Here is a 20,287-nt window from a genome sequence, read left to right as displayed (position 1 = left end):
ACGTTGAAGTCTTCTGGGATCTTTCTAATTACAATTAATTGCTCCTTTTATATTCGTGGTTGGCCATGTTGATGAATATCTGTTCCTGGTGCTCGTCTGTTTCCCTCAGTGGGGTTATCTCCTTGAGGGTCTGAACTGTGTCTGGTTTGTTGTTGTACGGAGGCAGTATAGCACCCTGGCTATGCATCTGGGCTCTGGGACCAGATTGCCTGGGTGAATCCTCATACCATCTTGAACACCTACCCTCTGTGAGCCTCAATTTTCCTATCTATAAAATGGGCTGATAATAGTACCTAACTCCTAGGGTTGCGTGAATGACATGTGATAATTATGTGTCTGGTACATCCTAAGAGCTCTGTAAATGTTAGCTATTGCCAGAGTCATTATTTGTAACTCTGTCTACAATGCCCGATACATGGCTGGCTCTCCATAAGATCTTGTTAGCCTCAACTCCATGACTCCACTGGCTCTCCCATCCCTGAAATAGGTATTCTAGTGATGGTATACTTTGGATGAATTGCCACTGGAGTCTCTTAAAGACAGTTAACTCTAACTACACTCTGAGAATATTCATAGAGTTTTCCAGATTCTTGTTTTAGAAAAAACAATCAAGTCCACCCCACCTTTTGTTGTCTATGAGTCTGAGACACAATCCTTCTGTAAAAGACTGAAGATGACTAAGGGTTAGAATAAATGTCTGGCTCTGCCAGCATCAAGCATTAGGGGGTGAGATGAGTCTGGGAGGTCCTTATGTGAACAAGCTCAGCATCTCCATCTTCCTGCTGAGCGTGCTGGCGTCAAGAGCCATAGCCTTCCGGGGGCAGTGGGAGCTGTGGACGTGTATGACCAAGCACTCAGTAAGGGCTAATGAGCTAGACTGCCCCACACTCCTAATTATCTCTATTCCATAGATGCAAATGTTGAGGCAAGACAACTTGCTCAGTGTCTCCCAGCCAGCCAATGGCAGGAAGCCACAAGTTCCCACCTAGACCTCTATACCGCATTTATTAGAAAATTATCTTTCTAATCAGCTCTGCCTCACTTAGAACAGAACTTTAAGCTCTGCCATCTAAAGCAGAACCCAACTCATCATTGGCAAAACTCACTTACTCAGGGACCAGTGACTGCCAGGGCAGAGTTCTTAGCTGGCGGAGGAGGGAACTGTCCGCAGAACAGGCTGGAGCCTGTGGATCGTCAGCCGCTGGTCTGTGTTGTTTCAGGTAGCTGCTCTAGAGGAGGGAGTGTGGGAATAAGAAGTGACCGTAATCTCCCTAAATCTGAGAGACCAAAGCTTCATCCATATTTACCTTTGACATAGGAAAAAGTGGAAATAATGTTGGTAGTGGAGTTGGTCTGACCTGTGTTCACATTCTAGCTCTCCACTTCCTAGCTGGTTGACCGCAAGTAAGTTACTTAACCTCCCTGTGCCTTCATTTCCTCCTCCGAAAATTGGGGTTAATAATAGCACCACCCTCCAAGTTGTTGTGGAGACTAAACAAGTTCACACATGTAAAGTGTTCAGAGCAGCACCTTGCACATAGTTAGCACTTTAAGTGTTAGTTACTCTAATTCAATATTTCCCTCCCATTGTTTTTACAGAATAACAAAGTGACTTTGGGGAGGGAGGGGAATGACAAGTCCAACAGTAGCAGCTGGGTTTAAGGGACTTTCGTGTTCAAATTCTTCTGGAATTTCAGTGGACTTGAGATACCCTCTTTTCTAGTCCTTGTTCTGTGAGACGTGGGAAAATCCTTGGCCATGGTCCAGATGGTAACACTCACTCTACACTCAGAGTCTGGTCTCTTCACCAGCAGCAGCATCTCCTGGCCCTGTTATAAACGCAGATTCTCACGCCCCCTCCAGACACACACCAGGAGTGGGGCCCAGCAGCGTGTTTTAACAGGTCCAGGTGACTCTGAGGTGCGTAAGTTCCAGAAGCAACGCATTAGTGTCTTCTCTGGGCCCCTGGATTCCTCAGGGAGAGCACAAGAATTTAATCCAGATAGAGATCAATTTCACCCAGGATCATTTATCATTCCACGTCTCCTTGAGACACGTTCTAAAGAGGGACAGATGGGCCTTGATGAAAACAAAGGAAAAAACATGAAGTTTCTGCAGGTAAGAAACCCAGGTTATATTTCTCTTTATATTAGCACTCCACCATCCAACCATCTGCCTGGAATGTCTCAGATTTACTAACACATCTCTTCCAAATGTATTCCTACTACTCCCAGCACGGCAGTAATGGGAGAAAGGACAGACGGTTTCCTCCCTTTTTCTGCAGATTTAGAACGAAGAATTTCATAGAATAAAAACCATGAAAGATTTGAGAGACAGAGAGAGCATCCATCAAGTTGAGGAGTATTGAATTGCCTCTTCCAGCCTGCTAGGGCTCCTCACTGTGTCCTCTTCCACCCCCGACCCAAATGGCAATTTCACACCTTCTTCTCTTCAGTCCTCTTGTGAGCCGCCCCACCTCTGCGCAGTCTGAGATGATTATCTTGCTTTACCCTTCCCTGAGGAAACAGGAGCCAGCACACAGGTACTCCTTCATCTTTTCGCTTCAAAAACTCCCTGCTACACTCGTCTGTGCCCTTTTTCTCTGCCTCCCTTCATGGTACCAGAGGACAAGCCCGGCTCCTACCAAAGGGCCCTGGATCCAACCCCTCTGTGCCCTGGATCCCTCCCATCTCGCCTCCTCCAGACAGCAGCATCCATCTCTCCTCCGCTTCTCTGTTATCCCTGTCAGCATGCACCCCAGATGCCAGTGTTTTCTGTCTTAAACAAAAACCCTCTCTTGGCTCCACCACCTCTCTAGCTTCCACTCTCTCTCTCTTTTCCCTCCTCAGCAAACTTATTGAAAGAGCTGTCTGGAGGTACCGATCTTACTGACGTGCCGGCCTTGTAGAGGGAGTGCGATGTGGTTCCCAGCACAGATGAGCCAGGCTGCCTAGAGGAATCCCAGCTCTGCCACTTTCTAGCCGTGTGGCCTTGAGCAGGTTATTTATCCTCTCTGTGCCTGGGTTCCTCGTCTGTAAAATGGAGATGACATTAGAATTCACATCATAAGATTGTGGAACTATGTGAGTTAATACGGATAAGGCACTTAGCAGACGCTTATTGTAAACCACGTATTCTTCTATTTTTCTCTCCTCTACTTAATCTAGTTGGATTTTGTCCCCACTATAGCAAGACATTGCTGCTGTCCACGCCAAATCTAATGCTGACTTCTCTGATCTGATCTTACCTGTTTTCACAACAGCATTCAACACAGATGTCCCGCTACCTCCTTCCTGAAATACTTTCTTCTCTTGGTTTCCGTGACACTACACTCTCCTGATTTACCGCCCTCCCTGCTCCCTCTGTGACACTGGTCCAATCTCCTGGAGTTGGCCTCTGCTTCCCTATGCCGGGTCCAGGTCTGATGATAGCCGCTTCCCTCCTCTGCTGCCCCACACAACTCGAAACCACCAGGCTCTCCCTCCAGGGTATGAGGCACCTGCCTCGGGTATGTGTCCTTTCATTCATTCCCTATATTCAGTGATTGGCTCTACCCTTTGCCAAAAAGCCTCAGGTCCAGGAACAGAATATAACAGCATAGGGACAATTATCCTTTAAAGCGGCTGGCATAAGCTTTGGGATCAGGATAAAGCCCTCTAACACATAGTAGGGTGAGTCCTGCACTAGCAAGTGCTGTGGGGAGGGAGCTGCTTCTAGATCCCAGGGGAGTCTTAAAGCCTGGGGTAAGTTTTCCAGGCTGGCCATGGTGGAAGCCCAGCTGCAGGGTAGAGTTAGACAAGGAATTACTCCAGTCAGAGGAAGCAGGTCTTTGGTTTCAGCTTCTGCCTGTCCAGGGAAACTACTTCCTATCATCTTCCTTCTTTCTTCCATTTTTTGAAGAGGAACCAAGTCTTGGTGATTCTCTTTGCAGCTAAGAGAGAAGCCAGAGTTGATGGAAAAGTCGTGGTATCACTCCGATGGGCTTAGGTCAGGAGGTCTTTGTCTAAAGACCTTAATATAGGGTCATGGCAATTCTGCAAACCCAGCCAAATTTAAAACCCCTACTGCGGTCACCTCTGCCTTGGGCCCCACTCTGGGGGTGCTTCCCTGTAGAGGGGCTCTGTCTCTTGGGTACTTACTCATACCAGCTCCTTCAGGACAGTATGCAAGGAATGTTGGGGATGGGCTGCTGGCCCAGAGCCTAGGAAACAGACTGATGTGGGAGCAGATCAGGAGACCAGGAAGCAAGACTCCAGGATACCCTTACACAGAGGGAGTCCCCACCAAGCCCTGGGAGGGGTGCTCCTCACTTACCCAGCCTCCATGGACTTTTATGGATTTAGCAAATAAAGTAATTATAGTTTCACTAATACTGACCCCCAATATATTCCATTTATTCTAATAAACGTGGTATCTGAATGTAAATGTCAATTTTCTGAGGCAGGAAGTGTGGGACCTACAAGAAAATCTGTTTGATCTGTCTAGAGGATCCTGCTAGCCTCCCAGCTTTCCATCCTTGAGACAAATAAGATTTTAAAGAAGTGAGTTGCAGGATGGTGGCTTTCATTAGCATTCCCAGAAGGTGTCAAACTGTGAAGGAGGTGTTCAGCTTATTTGAAAATTCCGGGGGCTCCTGGTGCTGCTCACCTGGGCTCTCTGGAACTGAGGCTGCCCTTCGGTCATCGTCTGGGGCAGCTTGTGAACAGCCTATCCAGTTACAAGGAACTTGTCTGCTCACTTAAATGAAGAAAAACAAGTTATGTATAATTTCTAGCACACATGCATCAGGTCCCGGCTCTTACTGTGAGAACTCTACAGAAAGTGAAAACCATTGACCCAGGAAACTGTTGTAAGTTAACAGCTTCCTGGGAGCATCAAATTGAAAGGTGCCTATTCACCCACCATCTAAAAGAGAGTTAGGTCAAACCTAAAGAAAAAAAAGCAGCATTTTCTTTTTTAAAGTGTTTTTCCCTTGTTTTTTTTTTTTTTACAAAAGTAATATGGGATGAGTGTGGAAAATACAGAAAAGTACAAAAGAAAAAAATATCAAAATCTATATCATTCCTAATCTAGAGATAACCTGAATATGTCCTTCCAGTTTTTTTTCTCTGTGTATATATAATTAATAAATGGTATCACACTGTACATATTATTTTAGAAACTACTTTTCACTTATCAGTTTTGGGAACCTTTCTCATGTAAATATTCTTCTATGATATGATTTTTTACAACTGCAGAGTACTGCTTCTAATAATGGACCTTAACTCATTCACTCAGTTCCTTGTTGTTGAACATGTAGGTGCTTCCAATTATTTGCCAGTTATTATGGCAGTTATTATGTTAATTGTAATCAACACTATAGTTAATACTCTTGGGAATGCTTCTGTTGGTTCTTTGGAATGATTTCCTAGAAGTATAATTCCTGGATCAAAGCTCGCTCTGCACATTGTAAACCTTCTGATATAGCGGCCAAATTGTCCCCCTCTCCCCACCTTAAAGTCTGCACCAACTCAAACTCCCACCAGCCATCTAGTCTCCCCAAAATAATAATTTATGCTTATGACATTTTTCCAGGACTGTGCCAACATTTTGAAAAAGAAAATGACAAGTTTTATATCTAATGTTCCTCCTTTTTCCCATTTTTGAGATTTTCCTTCTCATGTCTTAGCCTCCTTCTAATATACCATCCAACACTACTCTCAGCAAAGTAACTAATACACTAATACACTGACATCCTGGTATCAATAACTAATGACATAAAATATTATACTATACATTTTAATCAGGAACAAAACCAAAGGAATAAATTTCTTATTTTTAGAGTTTTACTTTATTTTCACGCTAAAGATGAGAGTTATTGTGGGGTGGAGGAAATCCCAGAGGTAGTGAAACAGAGGCCAGTTGTTCCTTTTACTCCTAAAGCTACCCTTTGCCAAGTCTTCCTTTTATGGAGTGACAGGGGAAAACAATGAAATATTCACAGCCTCCATCCAATTCCTCAGGAAACTCTGGTATTTTCTGCTAAGTCTCCCCACCCTCCAACTCACAATTATGAGTTTAATGGAGTAAGCCCTGCAGAGAAGACTGAAAAGGATATAAAAGAAAGGAGAGAGGATAGCAGATTTGCTGGTGAGAGAGAAAAAAGTAGTTTTGAGGCTATGTGGGAAAAGAGACTAGGGAGTGGATTTCAGAGAGAGTTTTGGGGAAATTTCAGGAAAGGAAAAGTTTGGGGAGATAATAAGAAGTATAGAAGTTAGGAAAGAGGATTTTTTTAAAAGAATTTTTGCTGTGCATTATCCATGTAATGTCTTTTGATATTTTCCTAGCTATCTATTGGTTTCAGTTAAACTTCTGTTGGATTGATATTTCTTTGACTATGACATTGTCAAAAACTGTACCACAAGATGTTTGCTCTTTATATAGGTTACAATAGGATTGTGTCTCTGGAGCTAGAAAACTATTTTCTACTTATGTATAATAATTAAGAGCTGATTTCTAAATGTGTATTTTATTTAGTTGCTAATTAGGTTAGGAGTCATAACCCTGAAATAAAATGTGGACTGCCATTGAGTTGGGCTGCCTTGTGGACATATTTTGGTTCAGCAGAAGAATATGTTCCAAAATCAGATCAGCTCAGTTCGGCATTTATCAAATGCCTAGGATGAGTCAGGCACTATGTCTGACACTGAGGGGAATAAATGTGACTGATAGATTGATCCAGCATGACCAGTAGGTTATGATCAAAGCAAAATTTTATTTTTATCTCCCTCTGACCTTTTAAAGTGCATTCAGTAGGGAAATATGTGATGAAATTGCTGAAGCATCTGATGAAAACTTGGCCTCTCCTTCAGCTAGCTGATGTCCCCTCAGCCCCTGGTTGCCTGAAGGTCCACTTCCCACAAGACTCTCAACGCTTGTGCCCCCTCTCCCAGGTATTCCTATTGGTGAGGACTCAGCATGGCTCTAGCGTATCTGGCCTGCTGGACAAACTCGAGTATTCCTGCCTCGTAAAAGAGCAGTGACTTCCCAAATGCAGCTCTGTGCTTTCTGTCTCTCACCTCTTCTAGATCACATTAAATTTCCAAAGCACGTTTTCAGCTCTAGTCCATCATGTCCCCACCACACCCCAACATTGGACTTTGTATTTGTGCATTGGGGAGGAGGAGGAGTATGTTCTCATAGCACAGAAGAAAACTTTCTCCAAAGACATGGCTTCACAAATCTTCGCTCCCTGTTCTGAGCTCTTTTTATATCCTTCATCTGACTGAGGTGACTAAGAGTTACGGAACTGGTTGTCAAGGATTCCCTTTTCAAACTCTGCATAGTGATGTGGTGTCTCACTTTCATATGCAGCATTTATTCTATCTTGGAATCTCAGTTGAAACTTTAACATCCTATTACACAAAAATGAAAAGATACAGTCCCTGTTCTTGAGAAATTTAGAGGAGACTAAAGGCGACACAAATGTGCAAACAGATCATTTCAATACGATGTGACAAGTGTCGTGATAGAGAAATGTACAGGGGACAATGAGGACACAGAGACAGGTTCTGATACATATTGCCACTATTTACCCTCGAAAATTATTTAGAGGAAGGCCATACACAAAAGAATGAGGAGTCTGTGTAGGGTACAAGTGAGATGAAAGAATTTGGTATCTGCTTGGGAACATTGTGCTTCAGAACAAATGCTACTGATTTGTCCTCCAGTTACTCAAGTGCCTGCAGGAATGATTAAATTATAGGTTCTTGCTAATGCTGTATAATTGGTTAAAGTGGATAGGAAAAAGACCCTTTTTTAAGGGTTTGAAAGGAAGCCCAGAAATCTTGGCAGCCGAATGTAAAAATAGTAATCTTCTCTGAATCTGCCTTAAGATATTGTAGAAGCAGGGCAAGTTCTGGGGCCTGGACCAGTCGGATGGGTCTCATATTGTGCTCTTGGCTCCACGGCCTCATTGAATGTGCAGAAGACATCTGGACAAACACAGCCCCAGATAATACCACTCTACCCACCTTCTCATTCTCTGCACTCTATCCCCTCTCCAATTCTTTCTTTTCCCTTGCAGCAAATAGTTCATTGCACTTTCCCAGCCCCAATTCCAACATAAAATGTGGCATTGTAAAATCATAAGGCAAATAATGAAAAAGTCTAGGAATGAGCTTGCTCCTCTAATGCTGCTATGGCAGTGAAGAAGGGAGCTGTGTACTGTTAGGGCCTCAACTGAAGTTTATGCTGCTGAGCCCAGAACCCTAGATGTCCCATCCGGCTGTCCAAACACACTGAGAGAACGCTACCATGGCTCTGTGCCTCAGAACCACAGGACTGTTGTAATTTCAGTTAGTTTACCTATTATCTCTCCAAGATGTCAAAATATCCCCCAAATTCAAACAGTTATAAATCCAAACTACACCTTTCAGACCTCTCACACCTTGGAATAACACACGTGACCATGGTCAAACCACATTTCCCATTTTTGGAAAGATAACTCCCATACTAGAGACCACTTCAGAGCAATGAAGCAGCATTTCACACAGGAAACGCCACTCTGGCACTGACCAGGGTTTTCCCAACTCAGCTAGATTCTGACTCTGGTAGCAGCCCTCAGAAATCTCGTCTGGGAGAATGTGGTTGCTTTCACTGGGTAGTGGGAAAGTTGCCCGCATGGAAAAGGACCAACATCTCTGGTCATTCCTGCCTCTTTTCTTCCAGACCTTCTGTCTGTGCTGCCATAACCTCATGGTCCTTCCTGGGTTTCTCAGCTCCGGTGGTCACCAGAACTGTTGTATTTAACTGAAATGTGAAAAATTGTTTCTGTCCTTGGTTTGGGTAAGGTATGCCTAGAAAGGAGCAAGAAACTAAGAAACATTGTAAATGTGAAACTAACAAAGCCAGTTTCTTATCCTAACTTCTTAAATCTAAGTCGAGATTTAACGTGGCTGGTGCAGCTTTAAAGGCACCAGGATTGATTCCTTTTCTCATCTCGGTCTAGGTTAGTGAGAGGCAAAGCTAATCAGTTTTTAGACCAAGGGAAAATTGGGGAGGCATTCTCCAGGCCTAGTAGGAGTCTCAGTCCCTAAGAGAATCCACCTCTAAGTGTCTCAGGAGGAGATCTTCCTCCTCTAACTTGAGACAACACACTTTGTATCCACAATCACCCTGCTTCTTGACATGAGCCTTAGCCTCCTCTTGGTAGCAGAAAAAGGAACTAACATTTTTAGTGCATGTGCTACATGCCAGCCACTATCCTACAGACGTTACATACATCATGAAGAAAGGCACCAAGTGAGGAAGGTGGATCCCTCCCCGGCCCTCAAATATTTCCCTCTTCAGCTTGAAAATAATGCCCTAAGGATTAAAAAGATAGTAATGGTGCCCATCAAAGCCCCCACCAGCCAGCATGTAATTCAAAGTATAAAGAATACTAAACTATAAAACAAAAAAATATATATGCAAGTTAAAATAGAAAAACTACTTTCTGGGGCCAGCCGGTGGCGTAGTGGTTAAGTTCATGCGCTCTGCTCCGGCGGCCCTGGGTGTGCAGGTTTGGATCCTGGGCATGGACCTGTGCACCGCTCATCAAGCCATGCTGTGGCGGGCATCCCACATGTAAAATAGAAAAAGATGGACACAGATGTTAGCCCAGGGTCAATCTTCCTCAGCAAAAAGAGGAAGATTGGCAACAGATGTTAGGTCAGGGCTAATCTTCCTCTCTCACACACACACACACACACACACACACACACACACACACACACAAAACTACCTTCTAGTTTTCCTGATTGTAAATTTCTAGATAAGTTCGTTGAACCTTAATTTTGATCTCTGGCCCCTCTGTGAATGTATTGGTCAAGGGTGGGAGGGACAGGTTGCCATCCCTGCTTTGCTAACACCGTAAGGACAAGCTTAACCGGCCTAGTGAATAGCCCAGTGCTGCCTGGGCTTCAGGTTACCCTGTGCTGGCCCAATAAAGCTTTCTTTGGTCTATCTCTTGAAGTTCCTGATACATTGAACCCCTGGATGGCAAAGCTTTGTCCATAACTTGTTTCCCCAAGTTGTTCAATATGCCTGAAACAAATTCTCTGGGTTATCATTAAGGCTCATTCTACCCCCGGTGAAGGTATAAATCTTACTTTTAAGTTTTTGTAGCATCACCTAGTAGTCTCTCTGTTGGGCATGAAGCCTTAGTGGTGGGTACCAAATTCTCTCCATATCACGTCAGTGTCTATAATACCTCTGGATATTACAGATATACTTCATATCTCACATTTCCTTTTCTCTTAGAACTTTGAAGATATAATTCCATCATTTTTCTGGCTTCCTTTGTTACTTTGGAAAGTAAGCTATTAGTCTAATTGTCGTTCCTTCCTAGGTAATCTGTCTTTTCTCTTTTACTGCTTTTAAGATCTTTTTGGTGTTCGTTATTCTTAAGTTTCACTGTGAAGTGTTTTGTAGTTTTCTTTTTATTTACCCTACTTGAGATTCATTGAGCTTCTTGAATCTGAAGATTGGGATCTTTCATAAATACTAAAAAATAGTCAGTCTTTTTCTCTTCAAATATTGCCTCTCTCCCAGTCTCTATTCTCTCTTTGTGGACCTCTGATTAGAATATATTAAAATTTCTCATTTTGGTCTTCATGTGTCTTACCCTCTCTTTTACATTTTTAGTCTCTTTATTTCTCTATACCGAATCATGTGTAATTCTTCGACTCTTCTGCTTAACTAATTCTCTCTCCCACTTGCATCCAATCTACTACTTAACATGTCCAGTGAGTCTTATTTCAATTATTTATTTTTCATTTCTAGATGTTCTGTTTGGTTCTTTTTCAAATGTTTATTTGGTCAGTTTTTTTAGTCTTTTGTTCCTTATTCAGGCTTACAATTCCCTCATTCATTTATTTTAAGATATTTTAAAAAGCTTATTTTATATTCTGTATCTAATGGTTTCAGTATCTGCAGCCTTTTCATTCCAAATCTGCTGTTTGTTTCTTCTTCTCATGGTACCTTTTTCCTTGTGTACTCAGTGTTTTTTTTATTATAAGCTTATATTTTTGAGAATTTTATCTGCTGAAATTCTTTGAGGCCTGGGTTCAGAGTGCATTTCTTCAGAGAATATTTGCTTTTGCTTCTATTAAGCATTGGAACTTTACCAACTAAGAACACTTTAAACTTAATTCTTGGTCTGTGATTCTTTGGGACTGGAAGCATTATGAATTCAGGCCTCAAACCTGCACGATGACTGGCTGGTATATACGCAATTTTAGAGGAGTATTTGTCTCTTCTCCCAGAACCAAGACTAAATGAGGTTGTTTAATGCTTTGTGTGTGTGTGTATGTGTGTGTGTGGAGGGGGAGCCCTAACTTAAGTGAGTCTCCAATTTCCTAGTTTGTATGGTCTCTTAGCTTTGTCTCCAGTACTCTCCAGTAACATATCTCTTAAGAGAGAAGCTCTCGGTCGCTGGAATGCATAGACAGCCACTGTGTTCACCAGTTTCTTACCTGTCTGGATTCACGTGTTTGCTTCAGTTTTAGCCTCTGCAAATCTCCTTTATTTTTCTTGCCAGCAAAACCAAGTGTTCAAAAATGTATGTGTAGTTTTGTTTAGTTTTATTCAGCATTTTACGTGTTTTTAGTAAGGTTGTCATTTTTTTAAGGATATTTAGTATGCACTATTGCTGGAAATTTAAATTTTCATTCTCTACAAGTTCTTTTTTCTTTTAGCAGGATGCCTCTCTTTTGTAAGTCATTTGTGGAGAGAGATGACTGAAAGGAGCCAAGTTTAACAAGTAATCAAGCACAGCTCCTACCAATCAATTCCTTCTCTAGGTCCCCTTCTTGACCCCAGCCAGCCAGGTCTTCTCCTATTTCCAACACTCCAAGGTGCTTTGTTATAATTCATAGCATCAGGAAGATTTCACGTACCACAGTTTTTAAAAGATTATTTTCCTTTAGACAGGCAGATTTAAAAGAAGTTAAGAATGTGTTAGTTTCCCTTAGTAACAGAGTATAGATATTTAATTTATTCGTTAATTTGACAAGTCTTAAATACTATGTGCTAGACCCTCTGAGGGGAGCCTGTGCTAAGGTGGAGCATTTATTCAGCAAACATTTATTAAGTTCCTGCCACGTTCCAAGGACTAGAAAAACAGAGTGAACAAAGCATAGAGGCAAGACACAGCGTGGCATATTTAGGGGCCCAAAGTAGTTTAGAATAGATGGAGCATGGAGGTAGGGGCCGGAATGCAGTCAGAAATGGGATAAAGTATCCACATATTTATGTAAACTCTTCTTGAGCTTATATGTGTGTTCAAACTTTTTAAACTTTTCAGAATTCGCATGCGTTCTTTGCTTGTTATGTTCAAATCAATATATTTAGATTTAAATCTTAAGCTTTTACTAAAATACGGTATCTGAATGTGTAGAAATCTTAATCAGAAGATAAAACAGAAATCTTGTGTTCCATAGTAGCCCTGTAACCAATCCCTGGGTTAGTGCCAGGCCCCAGGCCGCAGTGGGTTAAGGTGGCCCACAAGGGTCCAGGACAGGAGTGGGGCGGGTACAGAAGAACTCAGTAGGACCTTCCTGCATATAGTATCAGGCTGGGAGTCCCTACCAGAGGGAAGGCAGGAACCATAAATCTACAGGAGAAAGCTGAAACCAGAGCCCCGGAAGTCAGGCTGAACCAAGCAGCAGAGTCTGAAATCACAAGAAGGCCCTGGGTTCAAGCCCAGCTCCAGGGCAGGGGCAGGGTGCAGATTCCAGGCTGGAAGGCCAAGGGAACTTCCTTTGCATCTGTTACAGATGGACAGGTCCACAGAGGAGTTCAACTCAAGGACGACTGTGGATCCTAGGACAGGGAGTGTCTCCCCTGCCTTGGGTTTCAGAACCATCCTTGGTGTGGGCACCCAAGGCTTGTCATGGCACACAGCACAGCCCCAGGGTCTGCGGATGATGAGTGCAGCTCAGGCAGGCCAGGCCCTCGAGGGATGGGATAGCCTGATTTCCACACCTCCGTTCTCACGGGCTTTACACGGCCACACCTGCAGAACTGCCCGCATCTAAAAGATGAGAATGTGGGTCCTAGCAGGTGATTTTTAGTGGAACTCCTGGTAGGGCTCTTGGAAGACTAAACAACATATCCCTATTGATTTCCGGGATACAGTGGTCTGCTTTTTGCTGGGAAGATTTTTGGATATTACTGAAATAAAGAGAGTGAATGACAGCAGCCTTGGAGCGTACAAATATGACATTGTCAGGACAAAGGGACATCAGACTGCCTAAGACAGGTATATGTGCTTGGGTAGAGAAAAGCTCTGAGGGTGATAGATGTACTTGTTTCCAGCTTTGTTAATGAACAAACAACAAACTGATCCCAGGGCGAGGCTTCCTGAGAGGAGACAGGCCAAATGCCTCTCTGAATCTCTTCAGTGACAGCACGGGTTTCCTGAAGGCAGGAGAAGGAATGAAAAGCCAAAGAGTCACTGTAGCTTTAGGGTGTTGCAAAGGTAATCTCGATTATAGATCATTCACACTCTGCCAGGCCATTCATCACCCTGACTGACAGAAACACACTCTCCCCAGAGGGAGCCTGCCCTGTCCTTCCCCGGTCCCTCCCCATCAGACCTTCTCAGTTCCAGCTCCTGCCTCCCAGCTTCCATCCGAAAACTCTCCTTCTCTCTCACAGGTTCCGAGGTTCACCTTCCTGCTCCACTCCCTTAAATCCACTAAGGAAAGAGAAAGGAGCATGCTCTGGGCTGGGTCTTCAGATAAGGTGTCAGAGGCCCATCAGAGCTGAGCTGGGCTTTGAATGGGTCCTGCTTTTGATAGCCAGAGAGGAGATGGAAGAATGTTCTAGGCAGAGGGCAACAGTGGGCAATGCACAGATCAGTCTGATGAGAATATAGGGCTCTAGAAGGGGAGGGGAGAAGGGTTAGATTGATAGCAGGGGCATTTAAAATTCTTAAATTCTAGGCTCAGTTTAACTTTAATCTACAAGCAATGAGAAATCATTTAAATTTGGGGGTACTGAGAAGGCGTAAAAATAAGAATAAACATTTGTAATTTAAAAATAATAGCTAGTATTTACACTTTACAAAGCATGGTTGGTTTCTTTGGACCCTTACAGAGATCCTGTGGAGGTAATAGTGTTTAATATGGACACAGTTGTGGGGTAAATTACAGCATTACTCAATTACACAAGTCCCCTGCTCCCATCAGGTCTTCATTAGGAAAAGAATGCCAGGTTCTCTGTGGAGCTGATAAGAGGAGAGGGACAACAGTGCCTTCTCTCTTTCGTCTACTGCAGAAATGACCAGGCGGTCACTGAGTGGTGCTCCTGCCCTCATGTATGTCTGGGCCGGAGGAGGAGGGGTGAGGAGAGCAAGGTGATGTGGGACAGGTGGGGAGGACCTGTGCTCGATAGAAGAGCAGCCCAAACAACAAGAGCCAATCACAAGAAGGAAGTGCTTGTTAGCAGCCAAACCTCACTCCAGATGCTGTGAGCGCCCCTGGAAATCTCCCCCCAACTCCAGTTTGGAAGACTTACAATTAGGCTGTTTCGGTTCAGACCACACAGACTGCTTGGGGATACCTGGCTTTTCTAACAGTCCAGACACTTTGTGGGATGTCCATAAAAGGTTTGAAGTGTGTTTGTTATTAAACACAATGGGATCAGTTATACTGCTGAAGGAATCTTCTGGAAATGTTTTTTCTCTGCAGTGAGAATAAGAAGGAACAGGAAATACAGGTACGATTGGGAAAAGGATTAGTGATCAACCTTCTATTGACTTTTGTCTCACTCTGCTGCCAGAAAACAGCGTGCACAAGGCTAATGAAATGCTAATGTGTGCTTCATGAGCAATCGGAGGGACAGTTATAAATAGAGCAGGTTTAAGAATAAAAGAGAATGGCTTTACCGCACACTCGAATATTGTTTAGAGAAAGGTATCTATTTATTAACATTCTATATTTCCCACCTGATTCTCCCCCTTCCAGAGTCTCAGACAAAAGATACTTCCTGAGAGAGATGGACTTCTTCAACCCATGTAAAACTGGACATGTTGTCCTCCCATAGGTTACCAAAGTGTCCAAATCTCTGGATTTACGTAAAATACAGGATAATAATTAAGGCCACGGATGATGGAGTCTTAGATCCGAGTCTAATCCTGCCCTAATTTCCCAGGGGTGAGCCCTTGGATGAGCAACTTAATACCAGGCCTCAGTTTCCCCAGCTGTAAAACAAAGCTAATAGTACCTGCCTGATAGGGTTGTTGTAGAGATGAAATGAGATAAATGAGGTCATGCACTCAGTAAATATCAGCTATCGTTGTTATATTATTTTTTAATTTTTTTTTTTGAGGAAGATTGGCCTTGAGCTAACATATGTTGCCAATCTTCCTCTTTTTTCTCTTTCTTTTTTTCTCCCCAAAGCCCCAGTACATAGTTGTATACCTAGTTGTAGGTCCTTCTAGTTCTTCTATGTGGGATGCCACCTCAGCATGGCTTGATGAGCAGTGAGTAGGTCCGTGCCTGGCATCCAAACCGGTGAACCCCGGGCCACCAAAGCAGAACGCACAAACTTAACTGCTACACTACCGGGCCGGCCCCCATTGTTATATTATTAACAAAGGTTTTAGGAGGCATATACAGGATACATAACTGTGGCCAGGGCAAGGCCAGAGGAAGTCCCAGGGAATATCAAATTACAGAATCGTATAACTTACTATATTTAAAAGGGACTTTCGAAATTTTTCCAACCCTTATCTGGTGCCAGAAACTCTTCCCTCCCCACTTCTTTCACAAAGTGGTTTCTCAGCTCCTGCCCTTACGCCCACATCCAGTGATGGGGAACTCTGCAGTCTCAGGCCAGTACCAGAGAGCTCTGTTGGAAAGCTTCCCTGCATACTGAATCTAAATCTAACCTCCTAGAACTTTCATCTACTGGCTGTGTTTCTTCCAGAGTGATGAAGAATATGGAACCTTTCAAATTTTGAAATGATTATCCCTACATTTAGACTTCTCTAAATTAAACTACCTCAGTTTCTTTAACTATCCTTCTATGTCTTCTAATCATATCACCACCCTGGTCCCTCTTCTCCAAGATCAAAGGTTCTCAACTGGGATGACGTGTCTGGAGACATTTTAAGTTGTCACAAGAGAGGCAGGGGTGCTACTGGTATCTAGAAGGTAGAGGTCAGGGATGCTGCTAAACTTCCTACTATGCACATAGCCGCCAGCAACAAAGAATTATCCAGCCCAAATAGTCAATAATGCCGAGCTTGAGAAACCCTGTCCTAAATATACATTAATCAGTGTTCTTCTTAAAGTACGTATGGGCCAAAATTGTGCATAGAGTAGTGTAGCTAACATAGCCATTGTACTGTCATTACTTTTACATTAAATTAGCCTAAGACTCTGGTAGTTTGTAGTTTAGCGGTCAGTTCGCGTGTTGCTGCTAACCCAGGGGTGGCATATGTGGGCCAGCATGCTCACTTAGAAATCACTAATCAGTGGTGGCACTCTCTCCCGCTGAGCCCAGAGGCAGCCTTGCAATCTTTTCTAACACAATATCCTAGGCCACCACTATCAATCATTCAAAAAAAGTTGACATGCAAGGTGAAATCTATTTGCTGGTCATGTCTCCCTGGTTCTGTGGCATTGGGGCCCAGGTATGATGTAATCCTGGGGCCTGTGTTTTGGGGGGACCCCCGCAATACTGTGTCATGATTCTTAGTGGCAGCTAGAAAGAACAGAGGATGCCACAACCTGATGCTCAAAAGCACCCAAGTCTCATATGCAATTTCCTAAAATGCCTTTCCCAAACGCAAAGCCACTGTCATTAAAGCAATGACAACAGAGTAGGGCTGCCCAGAAAGGATGCCCTCTCTTCCACACACACTCCTCAAGCCCCATGGAACAGCTCCTCCTCTTTGCCAATTTCTTTGTGACTCTCCACTTACCACTCTTGACACTTATGTTTTCAGTCCCCTGGATCAAAGCTGGCCTTGATTTTACCAATAAAAGAGACAAAGGAAAGGAATGTAGAGATGGGCAAACACACTATGCCCCCTGGATTCTTCAGGAAAAAAAAATCGAGTAGACAACAATCTAAGCTTCTCAGAAACCTAAAACCCATACTAATCAATATCTAGAAAATGGTTACATAATTTTACTTTGAAGCCCAATGCTCTGTTCCATGTAATGTTTTTAAAATAATTCCTTTTCTCCTTTTTTTTTTTTTCTTTTGTGAGGAAGATCAGCCCTGAGCTAACATCCATGCTAATCCTCCTCTTTTTGCTGAGGAAGACCGGCTCTGAGCTAACATCTATTGCCAATCCTCCTCCTTCTTTTTCTCCCCAAAGCTCCAGTAGATGGTTGTATGTCATAGTTGCACATCCTTCTAGTTGCTGCATGTGGGACGCGGCCTCTGCATGGCCGGAGAAGCGGTGCGTCCCTGCGCACCCAGGATCCGAACCCGGGCCGCCAGCAGCAGAACGCATGCACTTAACCGCTAAGTCACGGGGCTGGCCCCCTTTTCTCCTTTTATAGGAAAAAAAAAAGAGAGAAACTTTTTGGATAGGCTGAAATAATTGTCTTCAATTTCAGCATTCCTTTGTAAACCTAGTCACTTTGTTAGTTTATGAACAAAGTAATATGTTTGATTTATTCAAATATTTACTTGATTTACTAAAATATTCTGCTTGGCATATTTAATTTAAAAGTGGAATTTATTCAAATTAATCACACGTTTGCTAACTTAATCTAGTTTTCAGAGTTTTCATTATTCATCCGTTGCACCGTGGAGGTAAGCTGATGACCTATAAGGAATGCGGTATCTCTCAGTTCGGTCAGTATCTGAGAGGGAGGCAGAAACTGGAGAACATAGAAACCATTAATGTTTGAATAAAACAAAGAGTGCTTTATGGCTTCCAGAATGAGTGCTCTACACACTGTGTAGCAGATCCAGAATGCCCTTGTTTTCAGAAATGGAACTAGAGGAGATATGCCGGGGTGGGATGAGGGGAGGCTGCTGAACTCGTGGCCTCCTGCCCTACGGGACTTTTTCTAGAAGTATAGCTCTTAGGAGCACAGACTCAAGTCGGACTCCCCAGGTTTGAGACCTGGCCTCCCACCTTCTAGCTGTGAGACCTTGGTCGGTTACTTAAGCTAGGCCTCAGTTTCCCCACATGTAAAAAGGTCCTGATAGGAGTACTTACCTCATAGAGTTGTTGTAAGGAATGAACTGCATGGGTAGTGTTGGCACACAGAATGGGCCCATCAGCATTAGCTATTGTTTTATCACCCTCATGGACCTCTGCTACACTGAAAGTTTGCCCTTAAGAAATAGGTATCGCTATCCTAGTTTATTTCCTGGTAATAAGTAATATAGACTCTCTGCTGCAATATATGTTTCTACAGTGCCAATTGGCTCACATGGTTGGAAAATAGGGGAATGATGACAGTATAACATGGCAGTTGTGTTGGTTCACATGCATTTTTCCCAAGGCAAGGACAGCTGAAGTAGTGAAGGAGAAGGACAACTTCAGCGGGAAGGGCTCTGCGGCTTTCAGTTATTTTTTCTTTTAATTTAAATGAACACTTGCACTTGGGGCTCCGTCCCCAGAGAAGCACATCCCGGTCTCACACATCCCAATCTGCCCTTCCACCTGTGGCCACCTTCACAGCTACCTCACTGGCTCACAGCCTCCTAAGTCAGTTTCCCCTCAATGGTTTCTGTGCAATTTTAATAGCCCCTGAAGCAACTTCTGGCCCCACTAAGCCACCTGTTTTGGCTGTCCAAGTTATCTCCTGAGATACCAATGATTGTTTCTGTTAGGAGACACCTTACAAAGTCATGTAGGTTTTGACTAGTCTGTCCTTAACCCTACTTTTTCCCCTAAGCCCTGTTACTTTTATTGTGCGATTTTGTACAACGTGAGGTTTTTCAGGAATGCGCACATCATGTTTTAACAGAAACGCCTAATTTCTTTCAAGTGCTGCGGAAGGCAGCAGCAGCTGAAGCAGACACGTAAGGGAACTGCACTAGGCCGTCATCGGGTAGTGTGGATGTGTTGGGCACAATCCCAGGCCGCAAGGCTGGTCCTGCTCCTGGAAGCCTCTGAGTTCTGCAGCCCCTGAAACACCTTCTCACAGCCCAGAGCAATGAAGTGTGAGCCTTGGGTTCTGACCTTGTCCAGTGCAGCAGAAATGACCACTGTTCTTTGTCCTTCTGCCTTGGAGAGAGAGTGGGTAGCAGCATGAATTAGCTAAATATATTTCTGAATAAATCTTTTCTCTTTACTTTCTTTGAAATTTGTTCATGGAAATGCACTTTGATTCTCTCTCTCAGATTTAAATACCTCACACCTTCCTAGAATTCCTGTGAGAACTTGTTCTTCTCTTTACTGAAGCCCTGACCACATTCGTCTTGTGTTATCACAGTGGTGTGTGTGTGCGCTTGTGCATGTATGTCCGTGCATGTTGTTTGTGCATGTGTGTGTTTTACCTCAATTACGCTCTAAGTCTTGAGGGCAGGCACTTTGTTAATTCATCTCTGTATTTCCTCCATATCGCCCAACACAACATCTTTCACATCGGAAGTACTTAATAAATGTTTACTAAATGAGAAAATCCACCAAAAGCATTGACTTTTGTCTGGGCCGTTTTGTAAGCAGTGCCTAACAAATGTGCACTATGAATTCCAATCAGTAGTTAGGAGATACAGTTCTGCATTAAAAATTTCCTGTAGCATAGTTATTGGAAATTATTCTGGGGAAGTAAAAACCAAAAAGCAATGTAACAACAACTTATGTGAAATATTTTATTCATATTTTTAAAAATTTAATAAGCAGCAGACAGGAATTATTTAATTTGTCTGCTCTGATAGTTCCTGATTCTCTTCCCAAGGCTCTGGAGGTTGAGCTGTTTCCCAAGGGAATACCATTTCAGAACAAATCTCAAGGTGATTCCGCTTAGATAGAGAACTTGCTGACAAACATCAGGGTTCTGCTTCCACAACGAGGGAAACATAGGGGCCTGGGTGTGAGGGAGACGGGCTCAGCTGCTTTGGCTGAAACTCACAACCTCCACTGTCCCCTTCCTGTGGGTATGTGTCCAGCTAACTGTTCAGTGTCCTTGCTGTCCAGCCCCCTCCTTAGAGAGGGTAGGGAACAGCATATGTGAAGGCCTGTGGCAGGGGCGATCTACGATGGTTCAGTGTGGCTGGTGTGTAGCATCCCAGTGGAGAGAGGAAAGGCTGGAGAGAGAGGGCAAGAACCCCACTGAAAGGCCAT

General features: G+C 43.5%; 1 protein-coding gene across 1 annotated transcript in view; it reads left to right on the top strand.

The window, feature by feature from the left end:
• The first annotated feature begins 731 nt into the window (after positions 1-731).
• VTCN1 (V-set domain containing T cell activation inhibitor 1) overlaps positions 732-20,287 on the top strand; it is a 40,948-nt gene continuing 21,392 nt past the window's right edge. The window contains exons 1-3 of the mRNA XM_058536165.1: positions 732-857; positions 1,864-2,118; positions 18,944-19,023. Of these exons, the coding sequence (XP_058392148.1) occupies positions 732-857; positions 1,864-2,118; positions 18,944-19,023 (461 nt within the window). The remainder of the gene's footprint in view (positions 858-1,863; positions 2,119-18,943; positions 19,024-20,287) is intronic.

Source organism: Diceros bicornis, chromosome 4, assembly GCF_020826845.1.
Source record: "Diceros bicornis minor isolate mBicDic1 chromosome 4, mDicBic1.mat.cur, whole genome shotgun sequence".
In the NCBI taxonomy this organism is placed as follows: domain Eukaryota; kingdom Metazoa; phylum Chordata; class Mammalia; order Perissodactyla; family Rhinocerotidae; genus Diceros; species Diceros bicornis.
The sequence above is the reverse complement of the archived record's forward strand: the minus strand, read 5'-3'. Positions and strand labels throughout refer to the sequence as shown.